This window comes from Heterodontus francisci, chromosome 5 (genome assembly GCF_036365525.1).
Source record: "Heterodontus francisci isolate sHetFra1 chromosome 5, sHetFra1.hap1, whole genome shotgun sequence".
Taxonomy (NCBI): Eukaryota; Metazoa; Chordata; class Chondrichthyes; order Heterodontiformes; family Heterodontidae; genus Heterodontus; species Heterodontus francisci.
In genome coordinates this window covers 129,692,034-129,712,478 of record NC_090375.1, presented here as the reverse complement: position 1 = coordinate 129,712,478, position 20,445 = coordinate 129,692,034, and the positions used below count along the sequence as shown (strand labels likewise).

Below are 20,445 nucleotides of genomic sequence, written 5' to 3'. Positions count from 1 at the left end.
GACGATTTGTTAACTGAATTCAAAGAACACCATCCATTTCTAAATGGGTACCTCCATTTTGGTACATGTGCTAGAATGCAGAGCCGGCATGATCTGCTTGAAGAGGACAGCTAATAGAGCAAACATAATTATCAATGACTATTAAACAAAGAAGGTATATATAAAACAATAGATGATTCAATGCCAATGGGAATTTGACACTACATGGACTTCAGAAGCAAAACGAATGCTCAAGCTACAGAATTCAAGAAACATTATTGATATATTAAACACAAGTGATTTACAAAGATGCTATGTGTAGAAAAAATATTCATTTAAAAATTACAGTAAATGACGAAGTGATTATGATTTCCGCAGTGCGCTGGTGTAATTTCCAAACTTAAAAAAGTCGCATTCTGTGAAAGCAAAAGCACGCTTTCAACCAGAGACTTTTAGGACTTGATTTTTCTTTCACAATTAGCCTAACTGGTTGAAACAAGAAAAAGGTCCCATATAGGATACCATCTGTGCCAAGTTACTTCACTTCAATCATGTTATTCACATAGGAAGAGTTTCTGCATGTCCCATGTCAAAACACCTCCCATACCCAAGTCCAGAGACCTTAGGCATAAATTGGCAACAGCTAAGGTTTATGGACCACTAGCACACCACCCACTTCAGTATCATTTAAAGTGCTGGATCTCCTTACCCTGCACTAAAATAAAACAGAAGCATCTGTTTGAATAAAACTAAATACATAAGAAAAAAAATCCACATACCAGCTACACTTTTCCCACCAACAGAAGGCTGGGGAATCCGTGTCGATGCACCAGACATTGACACTGGTGAGTTAATCTTCTTAAGCACTGGAGACTTGTACTATATATTGATAAAGACATATTAAAGTTATTAACACATCATAGAATAATATAGCACAGAAGGAGGTCATTTAGCCCATTAAACTCTGTGCCAGCTCTTCGAAAAAGCAATTCAATTTGTCCCACACCCATGTTTTCCACAACCAACCCCCCCCCCCGTAGTCCAACAAATTTAGACTTTGTGTTATTATTGAATCTGCTTCCACTATACTTTCAGGTAATGCATTCTAGACCATAACAACTTGCTGCGCAAAATTGATTTCATCATGTTGCCTTAGGTTCTTTTACCAATTACCTTAAATCTGGATCCTCTGGTTCTTCTGCCACTGGAACCACTTTTTCCTTACTCTATCAAATGCCTTCAAAGATTTTGAATACCTCTAACAAATCTTCCCTTAACCTTCTCTGCTTCAAGGAAGAACCACCCCAGCTACTCTGGTCTCTCCATATACCTGAAGTCTTTCATCCAGATATGATTCTAGCAAATCGCCTCTGCACCCTAAGGCCTTGATATCCTTCCTAAAGTGTAGTGCCCAGAATTGACCCTAATACACGACCAGCTGGGGCCTAACCAATGTTTTATAAAGTTTTAGCAAAGCTTCCGTCCTATTGTACTCTAATGATAAAGAGGATCCCAAATGCCTTTTTAGCAGTCTCCTCAATTTGTCCTCATTCTTCCTACCAAAATGAATCCCTTCACACTTCTCCGCATTAAACTGGTTGTTTTTGTGCAGGTCAACCATCTCAGCTCCAGGACGCTGCTGCAGGAGTTCCTCAGGGTAGTGTCCTAGGTCCAACCATCTTCAGCTGCTTCATCAATGACCCTCCCTCCATCATAAGGCTAAAAGTAGGGATGTTCGATGATTGTATAATGTTCAGTACCATTCGCAACTCCTCAGATACTGAGGTAGTCTGTGTCCATATGCAGCAAGACCTGGACAACATTCAGGCTTAGGTTGAGATGTGGCAAGTTACATTCATGCCACACAAGTGCCAAGCAATGACCATCTCCAATAAGAGAATCTAACTATCTCCACTTGACATTCAACAGCATTACCATCGCTGAATCCCCCACAATCATCCTGGAGGTTTCCATTGAACAGAAACTGAACTGGACCAGCCACATAAATAGTGCAGCTACAAGAGTAGGTCAGAGGCTGGGAATTCTGTGGCTAGCAATCCACCTCCTGACTCCCCAAAGCCTGTCCACCTTCTACAAGGCACAAGGCAGGAACATGATGGAATACCCTCCACTTGCCTGGGTGACTGCAGCTCCAAATACACACAGGAAGCTCGACACCATCCAGGACAAAGCAGCCCGCTTGATTGGCAGCCCATCCACTACCGATGCTTTGCGGCAGCAGTGTATACCATCTACAAGCTGCACTACAGCAACTCTCCCTGCCTCCTTCGACAGCACCTTCCAAACCCGCAACCTCTTCTACCCAGTAGGACATGGGTAGGAGACGCTTCGGAACACCACAACAGCATCTTTCCCTCCAAGCCATACATCATCCTGACTTGGAAATAAACTGCCTCTCCTTCACGGTCACTGGATCAAAATCCTGGAACTCCTTCCCTAACAGCACTGTGGCTGTAGCAGTACCAGATAGATTGCAGCAGTTCAAGAACGTAGCTCATCACCATCTTCAAGGGCAATTAGGGATGGGCAACAAATGCTGGCCTTGCCAGGGATGCCCACATCCCATGAAATGAATAAATAGAAAATTAAAATGTCATCTGCCATGTGTCCACCTATTTTACCAGTTTATGTCCTCCTACCCCAACACTGACCCTTGGGGGACACCACTGTACACTTCCCTCCAGTCTGTAAAACAATCATCTACCACTACACTTTGCTTTCTGTCCCTTAGCCAGTTTTGTATCCACGCAGCCACTGCCCCTTTAATCCCATGGGTATCAATTTTGTTAACAAGGCTATTATGTGGTGCTTTATCAAATGCCTTTTGAAAGTCCATATATTCATCAACCGTACTACCCTCATCCATTACTTCATCAAAGAACTCAACCACGCTAGTCAAACACCATTTACCTTCAACAAATCAGTGCTTGCTTTCGTTTATTAACCGATACTTTTCCTCGTGCCAATTCATTTTATCCAGATTAATGTCTCTAAGAGTTTCCCCACCACTGACATTCGGCTGATTGGCCTCTAGTTGCCAGATTTATCACTCTCCCCTTTTTTGAACAGACATGTAACATTTTCAGTTCTCCCGTCCTCTGGCACCACTCCCTTATCCAAGAAAGACTGGAAAATTGTGGCCAGAACTTCTGCAATTTCTACCCCTACTTCCCTCAGCAATCTGGTATGTGATTTTTCTACTTATGGAGCACTGGCAACATTTTAAGTACTGTTACGACTAGGTGAGAAAGATGTCGAGGGGGTCCCTCTCAGCCTTCACCTGGCCTAACCCTAACAGGGTTTCATTTTAAACACACTGTTTTTAGCTCCCCCTTGCTGAATCCTGTTAACCGCTTTCCAATTATATGGCAAAGAAACCAGCACAAACAGGTTCTCTTAGGTTTAAAGAAGAAAAGTTGAAATTTATTAAACTTAAACTCTAATTCGGTTGCCGCCTTCGGATACACGATGCGCCCACGCTAGCATGCATACGCGATACACATATGCAAACAGTGACAGAAAAGAGAAAAATAAATTTGAGGCAATATCTGAAGAGTTGTTATGGTTCTTCAAGCTCGCTGTAGAGTCCTTGATTGTAGGTAGATCTTGCTTTTCGTTGGGGCCCAGTATTCTTCTTAAACCTTGTTCTCTGCAGCAGACTTTTCTCTCTTGGGATTCATGCATCTTCAGTGGATTCAGAGGCTTGAGAGAAAGAGATGGGAGCAAACAGGAGATATATTCTCAGTCCAAGAGCAAACAGACTTTCTCTGCGTTCAAACGGTTTGTACAATTCCGAAAATCCCAGGTTGCCAAGCAGGTTAGTCATGCGACTAACTGGTCTGACTACATCTTGGAATGCATCACCTTCGCAGTCTCTGGAATGCTCCTCTTACACACAATACCTGGTGATCAAGGTCCACTGTAGGTTGAAAGTGTCAGGATATGGCCCTTTGTCCTTCCAGCCATTGTCTGTTAATAGGCAAATGTCTTTTCCAGCCACGGCTGACCTGTTTAACAAGTCCTTTCTTCACTCCAGCAATAGTTTAAGATTAATGTGCATGATAAAATTAACGTGCATCATTCTTGGCAGGTGGGGGCCTAGCATGACAGTACCCATTCTTTATTTTTATCCTATCCAGTTTCTCTACTACTGCCTCTTTTACTGTGACATTTGTAGCCATCCCTTCTGACTCCATAAGATTTCCTTTTAGGTTCCATCCTTCCTTTGACTACCCTTTACTATCTGTGTTTATAAAAGATTTTTGGGTTCCTTTCATGTTCCCTGATAATCTATTCTCATGCATTCTTTTTGCCCCCAATTTCTTTTCAATTCTCCCTTGTACTTTTCATATTCAGCTTGCTTCTCGACCGAATTAGGAACCTGACAACTATTAAAAATGCAATTTTCTGCAAATTCAAATATTCTTCCTCTAAAAAGTAAGAGAATAGTAATGTCATTTTGGCCATTGCTCCTTCGATACAGTCACAGCATGTCAGTAACAAAAAGAAAATGCATTTTTATAAAGAAGGATTTTTCTCTGAAATGCATATTTTATTTACATTTCAATGATAAGATAGTTTCTATAATAAACTAGAGAAGTGAGCAATGGTCACAAATGTCCTGCATTAAGAAAACCTTGGACAGATGAAGGCTGTGTGTTTATTTCTATTGTTCAGATGGTCAGCTGTGGCTCAGTTGGCAGCACTCTCACCTGAGTCACAAGGTTCCAGGTCCAAGTCCCACTCTAAGGCTTGAGCACAGAAATCAAGGCTGACATTCCAGTGCAATACTCAGGCAGCCCTGCACTGTCACAGGTGCTGTCTTTCAGATGAGATGTTAAACTGAGGTCCCATCTGCTTGCTCGGGTGGATGTAAAAAGATAAAATGGCACAATTTCAAAGAACAGCAGGGAAGTTATGTGCAGTGTCCTGGCCAATATTTACCCCTCAATCAACATCACAAAATCATCTGGCCATTGTCACAATGCTGTTTGCAGCAGTTTGCTGTGCGCATACAGGCTGCTGTGTTTCCTGTCTTCCTAGAGTGACTGCACTTCAAAAGTACTTCATTGGCTGTGAAGCAGTTTGAGACGTCCGGTGGTCGTAATGGGCGCTATAAATGAACATACAAATTAGGAGGATTAGTAGGCCACTTGGCCCTTCGAGCCTGCTTTGCCATTCTATAATTTTATGGCTGAACTGATTACTTCACATTTCCACCTACCCCCGATAACCTTTCACCCCCTTACCTATCAAGATTCTATCTACCTCTGCCTTAAAAAATATTCAAAGACTCTGCTTCCACCGCCTTTTGAGGAACAGAATTCCAAAGACTCACGACCATCAGAAAAAATTACTCCTCATCTCTGTCTTAAATGGGTGACCCCTTATTTTTAAATAGTGACCCCTAGTTCTAGATTCTCCCACTATAGGAAACATCATTTCCACATCCATCTTGTCTAGACCCCTCAGGATCTTATATGTTTCAATAAAGTCGCCTCTTACTCTTCCAAATTCCAGCAGATACATGCCTAGCCTGTCCAATCTTTCCTCGTAAGACAGTCCGCCCATTCTAGGTATTAGTCTAGTAAACATTCGCTGTACTGCCTCAAACGTATTTACATCCTTCCTTAATTAAGGAGACCAGTACTATACACAGTACTCCAAATGTGGTCTCACCAATGCCCTGTAAAGCTGAAGCTTACCCTCCCTCCTTTTGTATTCCATTCCCCTCGCGATAAACTATAACATTCTATTAGATTTCCTAATTATGTGCTGTACCTGCATACTAACCTTTCGCGATTCATGCACTAGGACACCCAGATCCCTCTAATTCTCAGAGCTCCACAATCTCTCACTATTTAGATAATATGCTTCTTTTTTATTCTTCCTGCCAAAGTGGACCATTTCACACTTTCTCACATTATACTCCATTGGTCAGGTTTTTGCCCACTCACTTAACCTATCTATATCTCTTTGTAGCCTCCTTATGTCCTCTTCACAAGTTCCTACCTATCTTTGTGTCAAGAGAAAATTTAGCAACCATACCTTCGGTCCCTTTATCTAAGTCATTTATATAAATTGTAAAAAGTTGAGGCCCCAGCACAGATTCCTGTTGCACTCGTTACATCTTGCCAACCAGAAAACTTGATGTTTCCTGTTAACTAGCCAATCTTCTATCCATGCCAATATGTTACCCCCTGCATCATGAGCTTTTATTTTCCGCAACAACCTTTGATGTGGCACCTTATCAAATGCCTTCTGGAAATCTAAGTACAATACATCCACCAGTTCCTCTTTATCCATAGCACATGTAACTCTCTCAAAGAACTCCAATAATTTGGTTAAACATGATTTCCCTTTCACAAAACTATGTTGACGCCACCGGATTACCTTGAATTTTTCTAAATGCCCTGCCATAACATAATAGCTAACATTTTCCCGAAGACAGATGTTAAGCTAACTGGTCTGCAGTTTCCTGCTTTCTGAACAAAGGAGTTACAATTTGCTATTTTCCAATCTAACAGAACTTCCCCGAATCTAGGGAATTTTGGCAAACTAAAACTAATGCATCAAGCCACTTCTTTTAACACACTAGGATGAAGTCCATCAGGACCCGGGGACTTGTCAGCTCGCAGCTCCAACAATTTATTCAGTACCACTTCCCTGGTGATTGTAATTTTCTGGAGTTCCTCCCTCCCATTTCCTCATTTACAGCTAATACTGGGATGTTACTTGCATCCTCAATAGTGAAGACTGATGCAAAATATCTGTTCAATTCACCTGCCATCTCAATATCCAGTATTAATTCCCCAGACTCACTTTCTTTAGGACCAACGCTCACTTTGTTAACTCTCTTTTTTAAAATAGTTATAGAAACTCTTACTATCTGTCTTTATATTTCTAGCTAGCTAGCTTTCTCTTGTACTCTAATTTTACCTTTCTCAATCTTTTGAGTCATTCTTTGCTGGTTTTTTTTTTTAATATTCTGTCCAATCTTCTGACCTGCCTCCCATCTTTGCTCAATTATAGGCTTTTTCTTTAGGTTTGATACTATTGTTAACTGTTAGTTAACCACGGATGCCGGGTTCAACCCTTGGAATTTTTCTTTCTTGTCGAAATGTATATTCTGCGTATTCTGAAATATCCCCTTAAATGTCTGCCCCTGCATCTCTATTGACCTATCCCTTAACCTGATTTGCCACTTCACTTTAGCTAGTTCTGCTTTCATGCCCTCATAATTGCCCTTATTTAAGTTTAAAATACTTGGACCCACTCTCCTGCCTCAAACCGAATGTAAAATTCAGTCATATCATGACAGCTGCTACCTAGGGGTGCCTTAACTATGAGGTCATTAATTAATCCTATCTCCAGAACGCACTGTTCCAAGAAATTATCCTGAAAACATTCTATGTACTCCTCATCTAGGCTACCTCTGCCCATCTGACTTTTTCAGTCTATATGTAGGTTAAAATCCCCCATAATTATCGCTGCACCTGTCTGACATGCTGCCATTATTTCTTCCTTTACAGTGTGGTTAATGTGGCCTGTACACCACTTCCTCAATGCAAGTCTTTTTCTTTTGGTGCCCCAATTCCTATCAGATTTTTCTGAATAATTCCAGGACCGAGACAAAATATTCTGTAATTCATAGGGCAGACAATGTTAAAATGATGCCTTTTATAAAATGACAAGCGTTTTTGTTTTCAAGCCCAACTTGTACATTAATTCATTCAACTTGCAACCCGACAATCTCGTTACAATGGCCCTGCACATGCTGACTTGCTAAGTTCAAGAAATTCTGCAATTTAAATTATATGCAGTAAAGGGTAACATACTGCTCCAGAACGGTTTTTATAATGACACAAAAAAAATCCACTTGGCCCATTAAACCCACACTACTCAAAAGTCCATGCATGCTTATTCTATTGTTGGCTTCCCTCCCAAATGCCCTGTTAATCCCTTATTTTCAGGAACCTTCAAGTTCTTTCCCCTACCTCCTCTGAAAAGATCAAGTAGTTCTGAGTTGTACTGATAGCTCCACATTGGCATATATCACAAAATAAATGCACAGACGTGGGAAGTTATTTAACCCATTTCAGCTTATCCATGCAGAAGACAAAAAGCATTCTCTTCCCCATGACATCTCTCGATTTTACCTGAACTTGTTCGCATGGTAAACCATTCCAAATATTCATTATCCTTTGTAAACAAAAATGACTTGCATTTATATAGCGCCTTTCACAACCACAAGACTTCCCAAATGCTTCACAGCCAAAGTACTTTTGAAGTGTCGTCACTTATGTAATGTAGGAAATGCGGCAGCCAATTTGTGTACAGCAAGTTCCCACAAACAGCAATTAATGACCAGATATCCTGTTTTTGTGATATTGATTGAGAGGGAAATATTGGCCACGGAATCGGTGATAACTCCCCTGCTCTTCTTTGAAATAGTGCCATGGGACCTTTTATATCCACCCAAGAGGTCAGGCGGGGCCTCGGTTTAATGTCTCATCTGAAAGACAGCACCTCCAATAGTGCAGCACTCCCTCAATACTGTACTGGACTGCCGGGCTTGATATTTGTGCTCAAGTCCTGGAGTGGGACTTGAACCCACAACCATTTGATTTGGAGACAAGAATGCTCCAAGCACTCGGAGCCACAGCTAACACTGAATGAAGTGAAATTGCATTAAGCGCTTTCTGACATTGGTCCTACAACTTCTCATGAATTTTAATCGTGTCCCCATGATCCAAGATTCTGGCATTCCTGGAAGTACAGTTCTTGATTCACTTCATCTGGGCTATTTACTATCTTGTATATTTCTATAAATGCCTCCTGAAGCCACTCCTTTCATAGGTAAAGAGGTTTAGTTTATTCCATCTTTCCCTGTGTACTTGACATTTTGACACTAGGGCAGTCTCATGGCATTTCTCTGTACCCCTATAAGGCTTAAACATTTCCTTTATATCTCAGTGACCAAAACAGGCAAGTAAAATGATGAAGTGACATGTCACATTTTCTATTATGCGAGACAGCAATCAGACCTGTAGAAGCAACCAAGCTAAAGATATTCTAACTTAAAAGGTCTTCTAAAATGTTTATATATGATTCATCTTCCTTCTGGCTTTGTTTTTCTCACTGCAGAGAACTGCTTCAACATCTATTTTTGTGCCTTCTCATGCAATGCCTTCAGTTATGGTGTTCTTCATCTTTCTGAACAGGTCACAGTGGGTTTTCTATTGGAAACAGCGCTAGATTTATATTTTTATAAAGGAAGAGGAGGAAAAACAGAGGCCAGGTTAGTCAGGCACCATAAGAGGCATGTGGTACTCACTAGAATTTACAGACCAAGGTGCTTCTACCTTCAGCTGATCCATTAACAAAGCTTGTGGAGGTTGCTCTTCACAAGGGAAGTAATCAATGAGTTATGTCTCATCCTCCAATCCTGCATGACCAGCACCATACAAACAAGTGTTTTCTTTACTGATAAGTGCTACAATGCCTTCATTTTAAGGCAGTCTACTGCGCTATATATTTTGACCCAGAAAGGCAAACATCTCACTGCCTCCTGGCAAGTCAAGGATATCCACTCCAGACATGCCAAATGGCCACTGAATACTTTTGGAGACCACCAGTTGAGCACCAATATAACAAGGTCCATCCTGCCATGACAGTAATCACAAAGCTCATTACTGGAAAGCATTAAATACCTGGATCAGAATGGGGTGCTTTGCAACATAGTACAGCTAGAGTTTCAAAAATAGAGGTGAGAAGCTGTCTGTTGCACAAAACCGTGCCTTACATAGAAACCTCTTCACAGAGTCCACAGAGGAGAAAAGCTTCCAAGAGTAACAGGAGGACTCAGGCAGATGAGCAGCAGAAGTATGAAGAGGAAGAGCACACTTGTGATAGATTTCCTGTAGCAGACTAAGAACCACTTCTGCACATTGAACAGCTGTCTAGATCTTTCTCGCTTCCCACAGCCACTTTAGGATTTTCAATCACCCATTGGTGTTAGTTTGGGTGCACAGGCCTGGAAAACCGTGCACTCGAAAGGTGTCACTGGTGCCCAACACCTCTGACGTGATTAAATTTCAAAAGGGAGAGCAGGACGGGGGAGCCACACGCCTCCAATTAATTGCTTGTTGAGCTCATTAGGAGTAATGGGAGCAAGGGTTAGCAATTTTCAAATGGCAAGCACAGGGAACACAGAGGGTTTGGAACATGTTTGAGCGTAGCTGTTGGGAATACAGCGGGGAGCCATTGGTGCTAATGACTGCAGTGTGAAAAGGTTGTATGAAAGGGGAGATTTAAACTGAGTTGCTCAGGCAGTGGCACAGAGTTGCCATCACTAGAGCGGAGAGGCTTGATTTTGTGAAGAGTGTGTGTTTGAACTCAAGAGGAACGCGAGGCTGCTGACATCCATGGTCACCTCTAGCCACGTCTGCATGGTCGGGCTTGCTGGATCTCTTCTTCCAAATGAAGGGAAGAGTACAGCTCTCCTGTTCTCCACAGCCTCAATCAGGGCCTCAAAGGAGGCATCAGAAAAACATGGGGCTTCCCAGGGATGACTGTCATTTGCCTTTTAAATTATCCCTCTGTGCTTAGCTCCTGCCCAACGCCCCTAATTGGGCACCGAACTTGGCTTCGGGCCAATTAGTGGCTGACACTTTGAAAGCCACGTTGCATCACTACACTGACATGGTGCGGGGTCGGAACCCAGAAATGTTCTGAGCGTCGGTTTCCCAACCCCAGAATGACAATTCGGCCCATTATGTGCATAAATTCAAATGTATCCCATCAGTGCCACATCATCAAAACCACATCCAAACCTTGTATAATGACTTCAGTGCAACCAAAATTTCAATCAAAACCCATTGTGTGTGTGCCTACTGTTTCTTTCCACAATCCTTCCCATGCATGATGCATGACCTCTTAGCTTAGCCTAGGTACTACTCGAGTGGTTGGAATGCATAAGGTGCCTGGTGGCTGAGTTTTTCAAGAGCCTTTTTAAAACAGAGGTGGCCCACGTCTATGGCAGCCAAGTCCTGAGACAGACCTGCTGAGTATGGACATGATACCAGCACATAGTTGCTCTTCCACCATCCCCTTCAGATGCCTGCACCTGCAGTAATAAGGAGACAGGGTCAGGAAGTCTGTCAGAAGCTAAGCCTATCCCTATAGCCTCTGTAATGAGGCCTTAACTGAAGATCAGCCTGTAAATATCACATTGACCAACCTGATTGTAGTACTGCATACCTATTCATCAGGGTGCTATGCATTCAAATACCCTTCCAAGTGCCCTGCCATCTGCTGCAAATTCTAGGAGACCATCCTCAGTGCCTTTATGTGATAATCTAAAAGCATCCCTTTTTATATAAAGGAAGTACTGTGAAATCTATGCCTTGAGACTCTTCAGCTGTGGATTGACTTCTGCTGACAAGCAGCATTCACATTGATCTTCAGCAGAAGTTATATGAGGTTTCGATAACAGGCTATAACAGGTTCAATCGGAAGAGAAAGAGAAGCAGAAAGTCATGAAGATGTTGCTGCTGGCACCTGTCTCCAACTCCTTCTCCTGCCTACCTCGCCATGAGGTCCAAGGCTGCTTCTTCTTAGGAGATGAAGGGCTAGAGACCGATAGGGGTCCACCCCTTTTTAGTTTAGAGATACAGCACTGAAACAGGCCCTTCAGCCCACAGAGTCTGTGCTGACCATCAACCACACATTTATACTAATCCTGCACTAATCCCATATTCCTACCACATCCCCACCTGTCCCTATACATGTCCCTACCACCTACCTATACTAAGGACAATTTATAATGGCCAATTAACCTATCAACCTGCAAGTCTTTGGCATGTGGGAGGAAACCGGAGCACCCGGAGGAAACCCACGCAGACACAGGGAGAACTTGCAAACTCCGCACAGGCAGTACCCAGAATCGAACCTGGGTCCCTAGAGCTGTGAGGCTGCAGTGCTAACCACTGCGCCACTGTGCCGCCCCTTGTGGACAGTATTACTGTTCTAGGTTACCTTTACCCTGATGAGATGCCATGAGACGGCATCCAACTGCTGCAAGAAGCAAGTTCTGTATGCAATTACTGGATACCATCTGAGTAATATAGTAGGACGATTGCATGCAAGACTGCGAAGGAAAGAAATTGGGAATTCACGCCCAAAGCACGCTAGAAATCACGCTGGTTAGGTTACAGTTTAGGTTTCTGTTAAAATTAATCTGCAAAATCCCAAGCGTAAAATCATGAATCAGCAAAGTCAGGCAGCGTAATAGATCATTTCTTTTGTCCGTTATTCTTGATGGGCTGGATTTTGTGGTGCCAGTCACAGTGACGTGTTCAGCAATCTGAGAGGCCCAGCAACTGCCACAGTGAACGCACTGTAGTGCGCTAATCTGAATGTTGCAGTGGGTCAACCAATGCAACTCCTGAGGGGTTGCTACTTCAAACTGCAAGTATGGAACCAGAACAAAGTTGGACTAACTGCCCATTAATTTGGACTTAATTACACTTTAGAATTTTACACCTGTAGTTCCAGGCGAATACATTAAAATGGATTGATTTAGCATGAAACCTTTTAAAAGTCAGATTTTACTTCCTAACAAGATTACTTTTAGCATGATTTATCCAAACTTTTTAATTACTCTAAAATCTGATCAAAATTATTGTACTGAAATTCTTAATTTAAAATAGTCTACAAAAATTGTGACTTTCCATTGCCTTTTTACTACAGCAGCCTGCTTTGTACAGTTTTCAAGGTGCAGTGACTGTAAGCCACGTCCATAACTGCACTGTTGGGCCTTGCTGCAGCCCAAGCCAGGAGGGAATCCTCCCTCAAGGCAGCCAATATTCTTGCTAATGAGATCACAGTAGGTCCGTGCGGAGATTTATTCGATGTCTGTGGCGAATGGTCAAAATTCAGGCCGATGTATTTAAGAATAATAATCGGTGCAATTTTATTAATACGGTTGGAAGTGGGTCTATCAGCAAAAATAATTACTTTTAATAAGACGGCAGCCCTCCACCTGGGAGTAACTTAATTCAAAATGTCAGTGAAAATGGCAAAATACACTATATAGAACCTTGGTTTCATTTGTGTACTAGTTTCTTAGTAAAGTATATATTCTTTTGATCAGAAATGTGTCCACTAGCGTCTCTGCGCCTAAGAAAACGAATACAATTTGAAGAGCCTTCCTGAACTAGCACAATCTCGCAGTTTTGACCTGGGGACTGGACAATTTTGTGGGTGAGTCCAGAACTGTTTGAATTGAATCATAAAACAATGTGAAAGATCATGGAAAACATGGACATAACGCACATTTAAAATTCCTTAGCTGTTCGAGCTGGTTTGGCCAATTCTTTCCGGATTCTGCTGATATTACGAGCAGAAACTCTACTCCCTTATCTTTAACACATGGCAGAAATATGGTAAAGCAATACTATACTGCTGTCTATTTTATGTATTTTTAGATTCAAAGTATACTGTACAAACATATGTTTACCTTGCTGGTGATTGTTTACCCATTGTAATTCCACAGTATATGCACAAAATAACTGAAAAAAATAAATTCGCCCAAAAGAACTGAATCGTTGCCATTATGTATAGCAGGGTTAGAAAGCTATTCACCTAGTCACAAGGCTCAACTAACCCCTGCAGCGTGCATTCCAAAAGCAGTCATCAATTGCCACAGCCTGTTAAAAGTCTGACTAGCGCCTCAGTTTGTTTTAGGTAATACAGAATTTGGAAGCTCCCAAACTAAAATAGAAGTTCTTATTCAATCTTTTAAGACTGGCTTTGCTTAAATAATTCTTAGTCAGTGGACCAGATTTCACCATTTCCCTTTTCTTTTGAAATAACACTAATGAGCTATACAAAAGGACCCCTTGAAGAATATCAGCAAAATAAAAACATGCAATTGAAAATAAGGATGTGGAGCATGTAGGTAGTATACACTTCACATTGCTAATGTCTCACCCTATTACCTAATCCTTCAAAAAGCTTAAAGTGTGCAAAAGATTTCTAATGGAAAAAAAATTTCCACGTAGAACAGAATTGGCATAAGTGTAACACTTGAGAACTTTCAAAACAGACTTCCAATTCATGACCAGCTCATATTTTCAGAATTCAAGGAGGGTAGTTAGCATAATTCGGTTTTCAAATAGTTGTCTCGTAGTACAGAACTTGAGTATTGCTGAAAATAGAGACATGTTGTCGAAGCTTTTCATCTTGCACACATCAGGACAACCGCAAGAATAACCAATGAAAGGGAAAACAACAAACTGCATGAGACGAGAGTGCTGATTGCTTGCTAACCAGTGAACTCTGATTGGTAGAGGTGTTGCCATGGTGAATACACCAATGCATTCACCATAGCAACATCTCCACCAGAGTTCACTTGCCAACCAATCAGCACTCTGTTCATGCAGTTTCAGCTGTTGTTTTCTCTTACATCGGTTATTCTTGCGATCGTCCTGATGAGTGCAAGACGAAAAGCTTCGACAACATGTCTCTATGTTCAGCAATTCTCAAATTCACTTTTCAACAAAAAATTCTAATCGAGCACAAACAACATGAAGGCCGAGACATATTATAAACACTGATATGATTCACAATTCCTACCAATTGAAACTCGAGTCAAGAATAAAATTAACAAAACGGAGTCCAACTTTACATTATACAAATGCCCAGATTTTGCGCCAATAACAGTGAGACCATCAGAATTCACCGTTATTCAGGAGTAAACAGGACAGCAACTTCTGGCGCTCACACGTGCAAATTAACCGCAGAAATCAGGAAGTTGCTGCCACATTTGCTCTGCATCTCCATAAGCTTCACTACACTGGTACCTCTCCAAGAGACTCAGCATTCAGACAAGTGAAGGGCATGAGGTTATGGTATTTACTCACACGATACCCACTAAACATGCCAGAAAAAGTTGTGGCTTGTCCATTCAAGTGAAAGTGAATTTTTAACGGCATGGTAAGTTTTAATTACTGACAACTTCTCTGCCATTTAAAATTAACTATTACAAGTATGGATTCATCAGATTTTAATGACTGTTGGAGATTTATTTAAAAATTTAAAATTAAAAGGAAAATATTTCTTGTACTTTGTCTCTTATCTCTTAATCCCATCTTTCTTTCCCTCGATTTTGCTTTCAGCACATGATCTTACATTGAATTAAATATTCTAACTGACGCTACCTGGTTTAGACTCACTGCCTCAGTAAGGATTCTTCAATCTGACTGGTTGAAGAGATACTCTCTTGCTCGCCTTGTTCACAGGTTCCAGATTTCCTGTAGACAGTGCTGCACTGCTTTGATTGTCTGGCAACAGCAAATTGCAGTATAAAAGCCCACAGAAATTCTGTGGGTAAGTGTAATGAACAGTGAACGCTGACTGCAAAATACGGACCATTGGCAACTGTGTCTGCGCCATCCAAATAAACATTTTCCATATTCCTAAAATCTACTAAGACGAATTGCATCAGCAATAAATACATCATTTGTGTGCTTTACCTGTGTTGGAGTGCTTTGTTTCCCTTTGATACCAGCATGTTTGGACTTGGCAATACGAGCAGCTTGCTCTTTGCAGAAAGAAATGTGTCTGTCTGCAGCATTCTCACTAAATCTTCTCTGGCAATATGGGCACTGGACATAATCTTAAAAAATGAAATTTGATAAATGTATTGAGAATTGAGATTCTTAACTGTCAATACAGAATTATATTTCTATAAACTTTTCAGGTATGACAAAGCTAATGATGTTTCTGCATGAAAAGTATGTATTGTTAAAAGATAAGGTGGCGCAGTGGGTGGCACAGTGGTTAGCATCGCAGCCTCACAGCTCCAGGGACCTGGGTTCGATTATGGGTACTGCCTGTGCGGAGTTTGCAAGTTCTCCTTGTGACCGCGTGGGTATTCGCTGGGTGCTCCGGTTTCCTCCCACAGCCAAAGACTTGCAGGTTGATAGGTAAATTGGCCATTGTAAATTGCCCCCTAGTGTAGGTAGGTGGTAGGGAATATGGGATTACTGCAGGGTTAGTATAAATGGGTGGTTGTTGGTCAGTACAGACTCGGTGGGCCAAAGGGCCTGTTTCAGTGATGTATCTCTAAATAAAAAAAATAAATAAATAAATTTGCTTAGCAAACTAAAATAACACATTGCTTACATACATTTTTCCTAGACAAAAATGACTGAATATGACTTAAAAATATAGCAGGCTGCTTGTATAGATGTATAAGTTTCAGTCATCATTACTGCATTCATACGGTGAAGACCCAAGAATAATGACAAAGTTGAAACACAATTAATGAATGATCAAATGAAATGGCATCTTGACAAAATGTTGTACCAGAACAAACTGATTGACAGCAAATATGCAGAGATGCTTTGAAAAGTTATTATTTTTCTCTAAACAGTGGAAGAAAACAATGCAGGACAGAGGAGGATAGAGCTGCAGTACATCCAGTAAATCATTAGGATGGTGATAAGGAAGCATTTCCAAAAGTATCCAAGGAAACACTCTGGAAACAGCAGTATGGATTAAATGCAATGGGGGACTACATAAAAGATTTTAACAATGTTATCTGGAAGAATTAAGTCAGCTTTCACACTTCTGCTAATAACACCAAAATTTATCTCACCATCTCCTCCAATAACCAGTATCACCAACTATATATTTGACATTAAATTTGGATGAGCCAAGAATCCCCAAAAGTTAATGTCTGCAAAACTGAAGCCATCCTCTTTGGTTCTTGCAAAAGCTCTGTGCCTCTGGTCTTGACTTCATCTTCCTTCCCAACTTCCATCTCAGGTTTAGCCTAGCAATATGGAATCTAAGAATAATGCTCAACTCCCAATTTCTGTTCCCTCCTCATATCCGATGCATCGTCAAATGCCACTTACTTTCACTTCTGAAACATCACTCACCTCCTTCCCATCCTCCCTACTTCTAACATCCATAAACTACAAGTCACCTAGAAGATCACTGCAGAATCTAATGCCCTCACCGACAACTAAAGGCCTGCTACCCGACCTGAACCAGATGGGACCCGACGACATGCGCCAGGTCGGGTCGCTATTCCGGGTCTGGCTTTCAGGCTTGGCTTGGGTCCAGGTCGGACACACATAGTAAGTATTGCATTTTGCTCTGCTGGTAAGTGTCAAAAGTTGAAAAGCCTACCTGAGCTAGGAGTCTGGGACGTCAAGGAGGGAAGCTCTGAGTGTGCTCAGTAAGCGTCTCTATGATGTCATCACGCTCATGCTGCAGCTTCGGAGTCGGAAGGTAGGTAATGGGAACATTCTGGTGGTTGGGTCAGGCGTGGGGAAAAATGGAGGGACTCAGGCTGGGTCGGGTTATTTTTTCCTGACCTGAGCAGGCCTTTACCGACAACTCCATCATCCCTTGACAAGCACTACTGGCTTCCTGTGCCGTCGTCAATTGATTAGATTCTTATTCACACTTTCAACTGTTGCAGGAATTTAATCCTCCAAGACCACCCCATTTCTTGCTTCCTTCTCCATCACTGATGGCATTCCTTCAGCCACAATGTCGACTCCATCTGGAACACCCTCCCTCAATACCCTCCATTCCTGCTTTCAAAAGCCTCCTTAATATCTTTATTAAAAAGCTTTTGTGTCCTCCTGACCCTCTACCCCTTCAATCCCAACAGCCACTCGTGATCCACTGCTCTGTAAAACACTGACACCTTTGCAAAGGGAGTAGTATAGAAATGCAAGTTAACTTAAAATATTAGTGTAATGAAAACAGAAAATGCTGGGAATACTCAGCAGATCTGGGTAGAGAAAGAGTGAATGTTTCAGGTCAATGACGCTTCATCAGAATATTAAGATATTTGCAAGAAAAATCAAACATTAAAACTGGTTTCAGTTATAAGGATATACTGCAACAAAAGAATTTCATAAGACTTAATATAAAATGGCACTGTAAAATTTAGGATATGGTTTCTCCAGCATGAAGTCTGCTATTTTGGTAAGAATAGACTTGAACAAATTATTTCAACATAGGTAATTGCGAAATATTACATTTTAGTAAGAAAAATAAGGAGGTCACACATTACTTGGAAAGTTAGAAACTAAAAGCTGTAAAAGGAGCAAAGGACCTCCGAGTACAAAGACACAAATCACAAAGGAGCAATGCAGGTTAATAAGGCCATGAAAAAAGCAATATAGGTACTATGGTTTATTCCTGGAGGAATAGAATTCAAAAGTAGCGATTTTAATGCTAAACCTGTATCAAACGTTGGTTAGACAAGACTTGGGAATACTGCATATGGTTCTGGTTGTCATAAGAGGGTGTAGACGCACTGGAGAGGATGTAAAAAGATGTACAAGGACGATACCAGAAATGCAAAATTATACCCATCAGGAAATGACAAACAGGCTGGATCGCTGCCTTGAGGCGGCTGCAGTGGGGATGTGACCGTGGCCCACCTCCTTCTGGAATGTGCCTTCGCAAAGCGCGTCTGGAAAGAGAAGCAGTGGTTTTTGTTGAGTTTCATCTTGAGCAGTTCCATAACGCAGGACTCAGTGCTCTACAGGCTGTTCCCAGGGATGCACACCAAGATAAACATCAACTGCTAATGGAGGACCATCAACTTGGTTGAAGACGCTCTTTGGTCTGCCAGTGTAAAGAGCTGCCGATGACAGAGCGTTGCAGACTGGCACATTCCAAGGTCCAAGACTATGTGCTGAGGAACTCACGAAAGTTTGGGGCAACCGCCACTAAGGCTCAATGGGGAAAGGCCATTGTATAAGACCCTCCCCGCCATAGTATATCGAGGAGCTGGAAAGGCTGTAAAATCCCTCAGACTATACGCAGAGAATGTCTGACATGAAATATAAATATACACTGTAAATATAACTTGTAATGGCAAGTGCAGTGAAGCATCTCATGTACTGTATTGAAAGAAACTGATTTGTATTGCACTTTATAGAATGTCAAATTTGAACTGCATTGTAATGTACTTTTAGAAATTTTATGAATAAATTATATTTTTGGAAAAAATAGCAAATATAAATTTGAAAAAGAATTCTGATGGAAGGTCTTCGATCTGAAACATTAACTCTATCTTTCTCTCCACAGATGCTGGCTGACATGCTCAGTATTTCCAGCATTTTCTGTTTTTGTTTCAGATTTCCAGCATCTGCAGTATTTTGCTTTTGTTTTTCAAGTGTCATTGGTATTGCACGGAATAAAGTTACAGTTAAATTGATTGTTAAGCGAAGCACAGGAAAACAAAGTTATAGTAAATTGTGCTACATAAACAATACTGAATAATTTTAGTTAATTGTTAAATTGGACAAGCTAACACAATGTATAAAAGGTATAGCTAATAGTTAAATGGGACTTTTTAACCAATACACAGGGAATTTACAAATTTGGCTTGGTCACCAATACACAGAGGTACTGTTACATTTAATTGTTAAATTGGGCTCGATAACCAAACACACAGGGGAACAAGATTATAGTTACTGGTTAAATTGCACTTGGAATAGTGTGTGCAGTATCAGTCTCCACATTTAAGAAAGGATATACTTGCACTGGAGGCGGTGCAGTGAAGATTTACTAAATTGGTCCTTGGGATGAGGGGGTTGTCCTATGAGGAGAGGCTGAGTAAATTGGGCCTGTATTCTCTGGAGTTTAGAAGAATGCGAGACGATTTAATTGAGACATACAAGATTCTGAAAGGGCTTGATAGGGTAGAAGCTGAAAGTTTGTTTCCACTGGCCAAGGAATCTAGAACATGGGGACACAGCTTCAGGATAAGGGGTCAATCATTCAGGACTGAGATGAGGAGAAATTACTGCACTCAAAAGGGTTGTGAATCTTTGGAATTCTCTACCCCAGAGAGTTATAGATGCTCCATCGTTGAATACATTTAAGGCTGGTATAGATAGACTTTTGGTCTCTCAGGGAATCGACGGATATGGGGCATGGGTAGGAACGTGGAATTGAAGCCCATAATTATACTGAATGGCAGAGCAGGCTCGCTGGGCCATATAGTCTACTTTTGCTCCTATTTCTTGTGCTCTTGTTGTAACCAATACACAGCAGAATAAACCTACATGTAAATGTTCAATTGGTGCTGATAACCAATGCACACAGAGGGTAATTTGAGATAATTGTTAAATTTGGCATTCTAACCAATACACATGGAAAAAGTTACATTAAATTGTTTAAATTAGGCTGGTTAAATTAGACTTGCTAAATTGGACTTAATAAGCAATTCATAGGGGAAGGTTACAATTAATTGTTAAATTGGGTGGGATAACAAATACACAGCATGTTGCAGTTATGTTTTTAATTGGACTTGATAATACACAGGAGAACATTAGTTAATAGTTAATTTGGACCTATTAGCATTACACAAGGGATGAGGTTACTGCTAATTTTTAAACT

General features: G+C 41.2%; 1 protein-coding gene across 1 annotated transcript in view; it reads right to left on the bottom strand.

Moving 5' to 3' along the window:
- zc2hc1a (zinc finger, C2HC-type containing 1A) overlaps positions 1-20,445 on the bottom strand; it is a 75,797-nt gene that overhangs the window by 24,709 nt on the left and 30,643 nt on the right. The window contains exons 5-6 of the mRNA XM_068032091.1: positions 15,540-15,682; positions 759-858 (exon numbers count right to left, since the gene is read on the bottom strand). Of these exons, the coding sequence (XP_067888192.1) occupies positions 759-858; positions 15,540-15,682 (243 nt within the window). The remainder of the gene's footprint in view (positions 1-758; positions 859-15,539; positions 15,683-20,445) is intronic.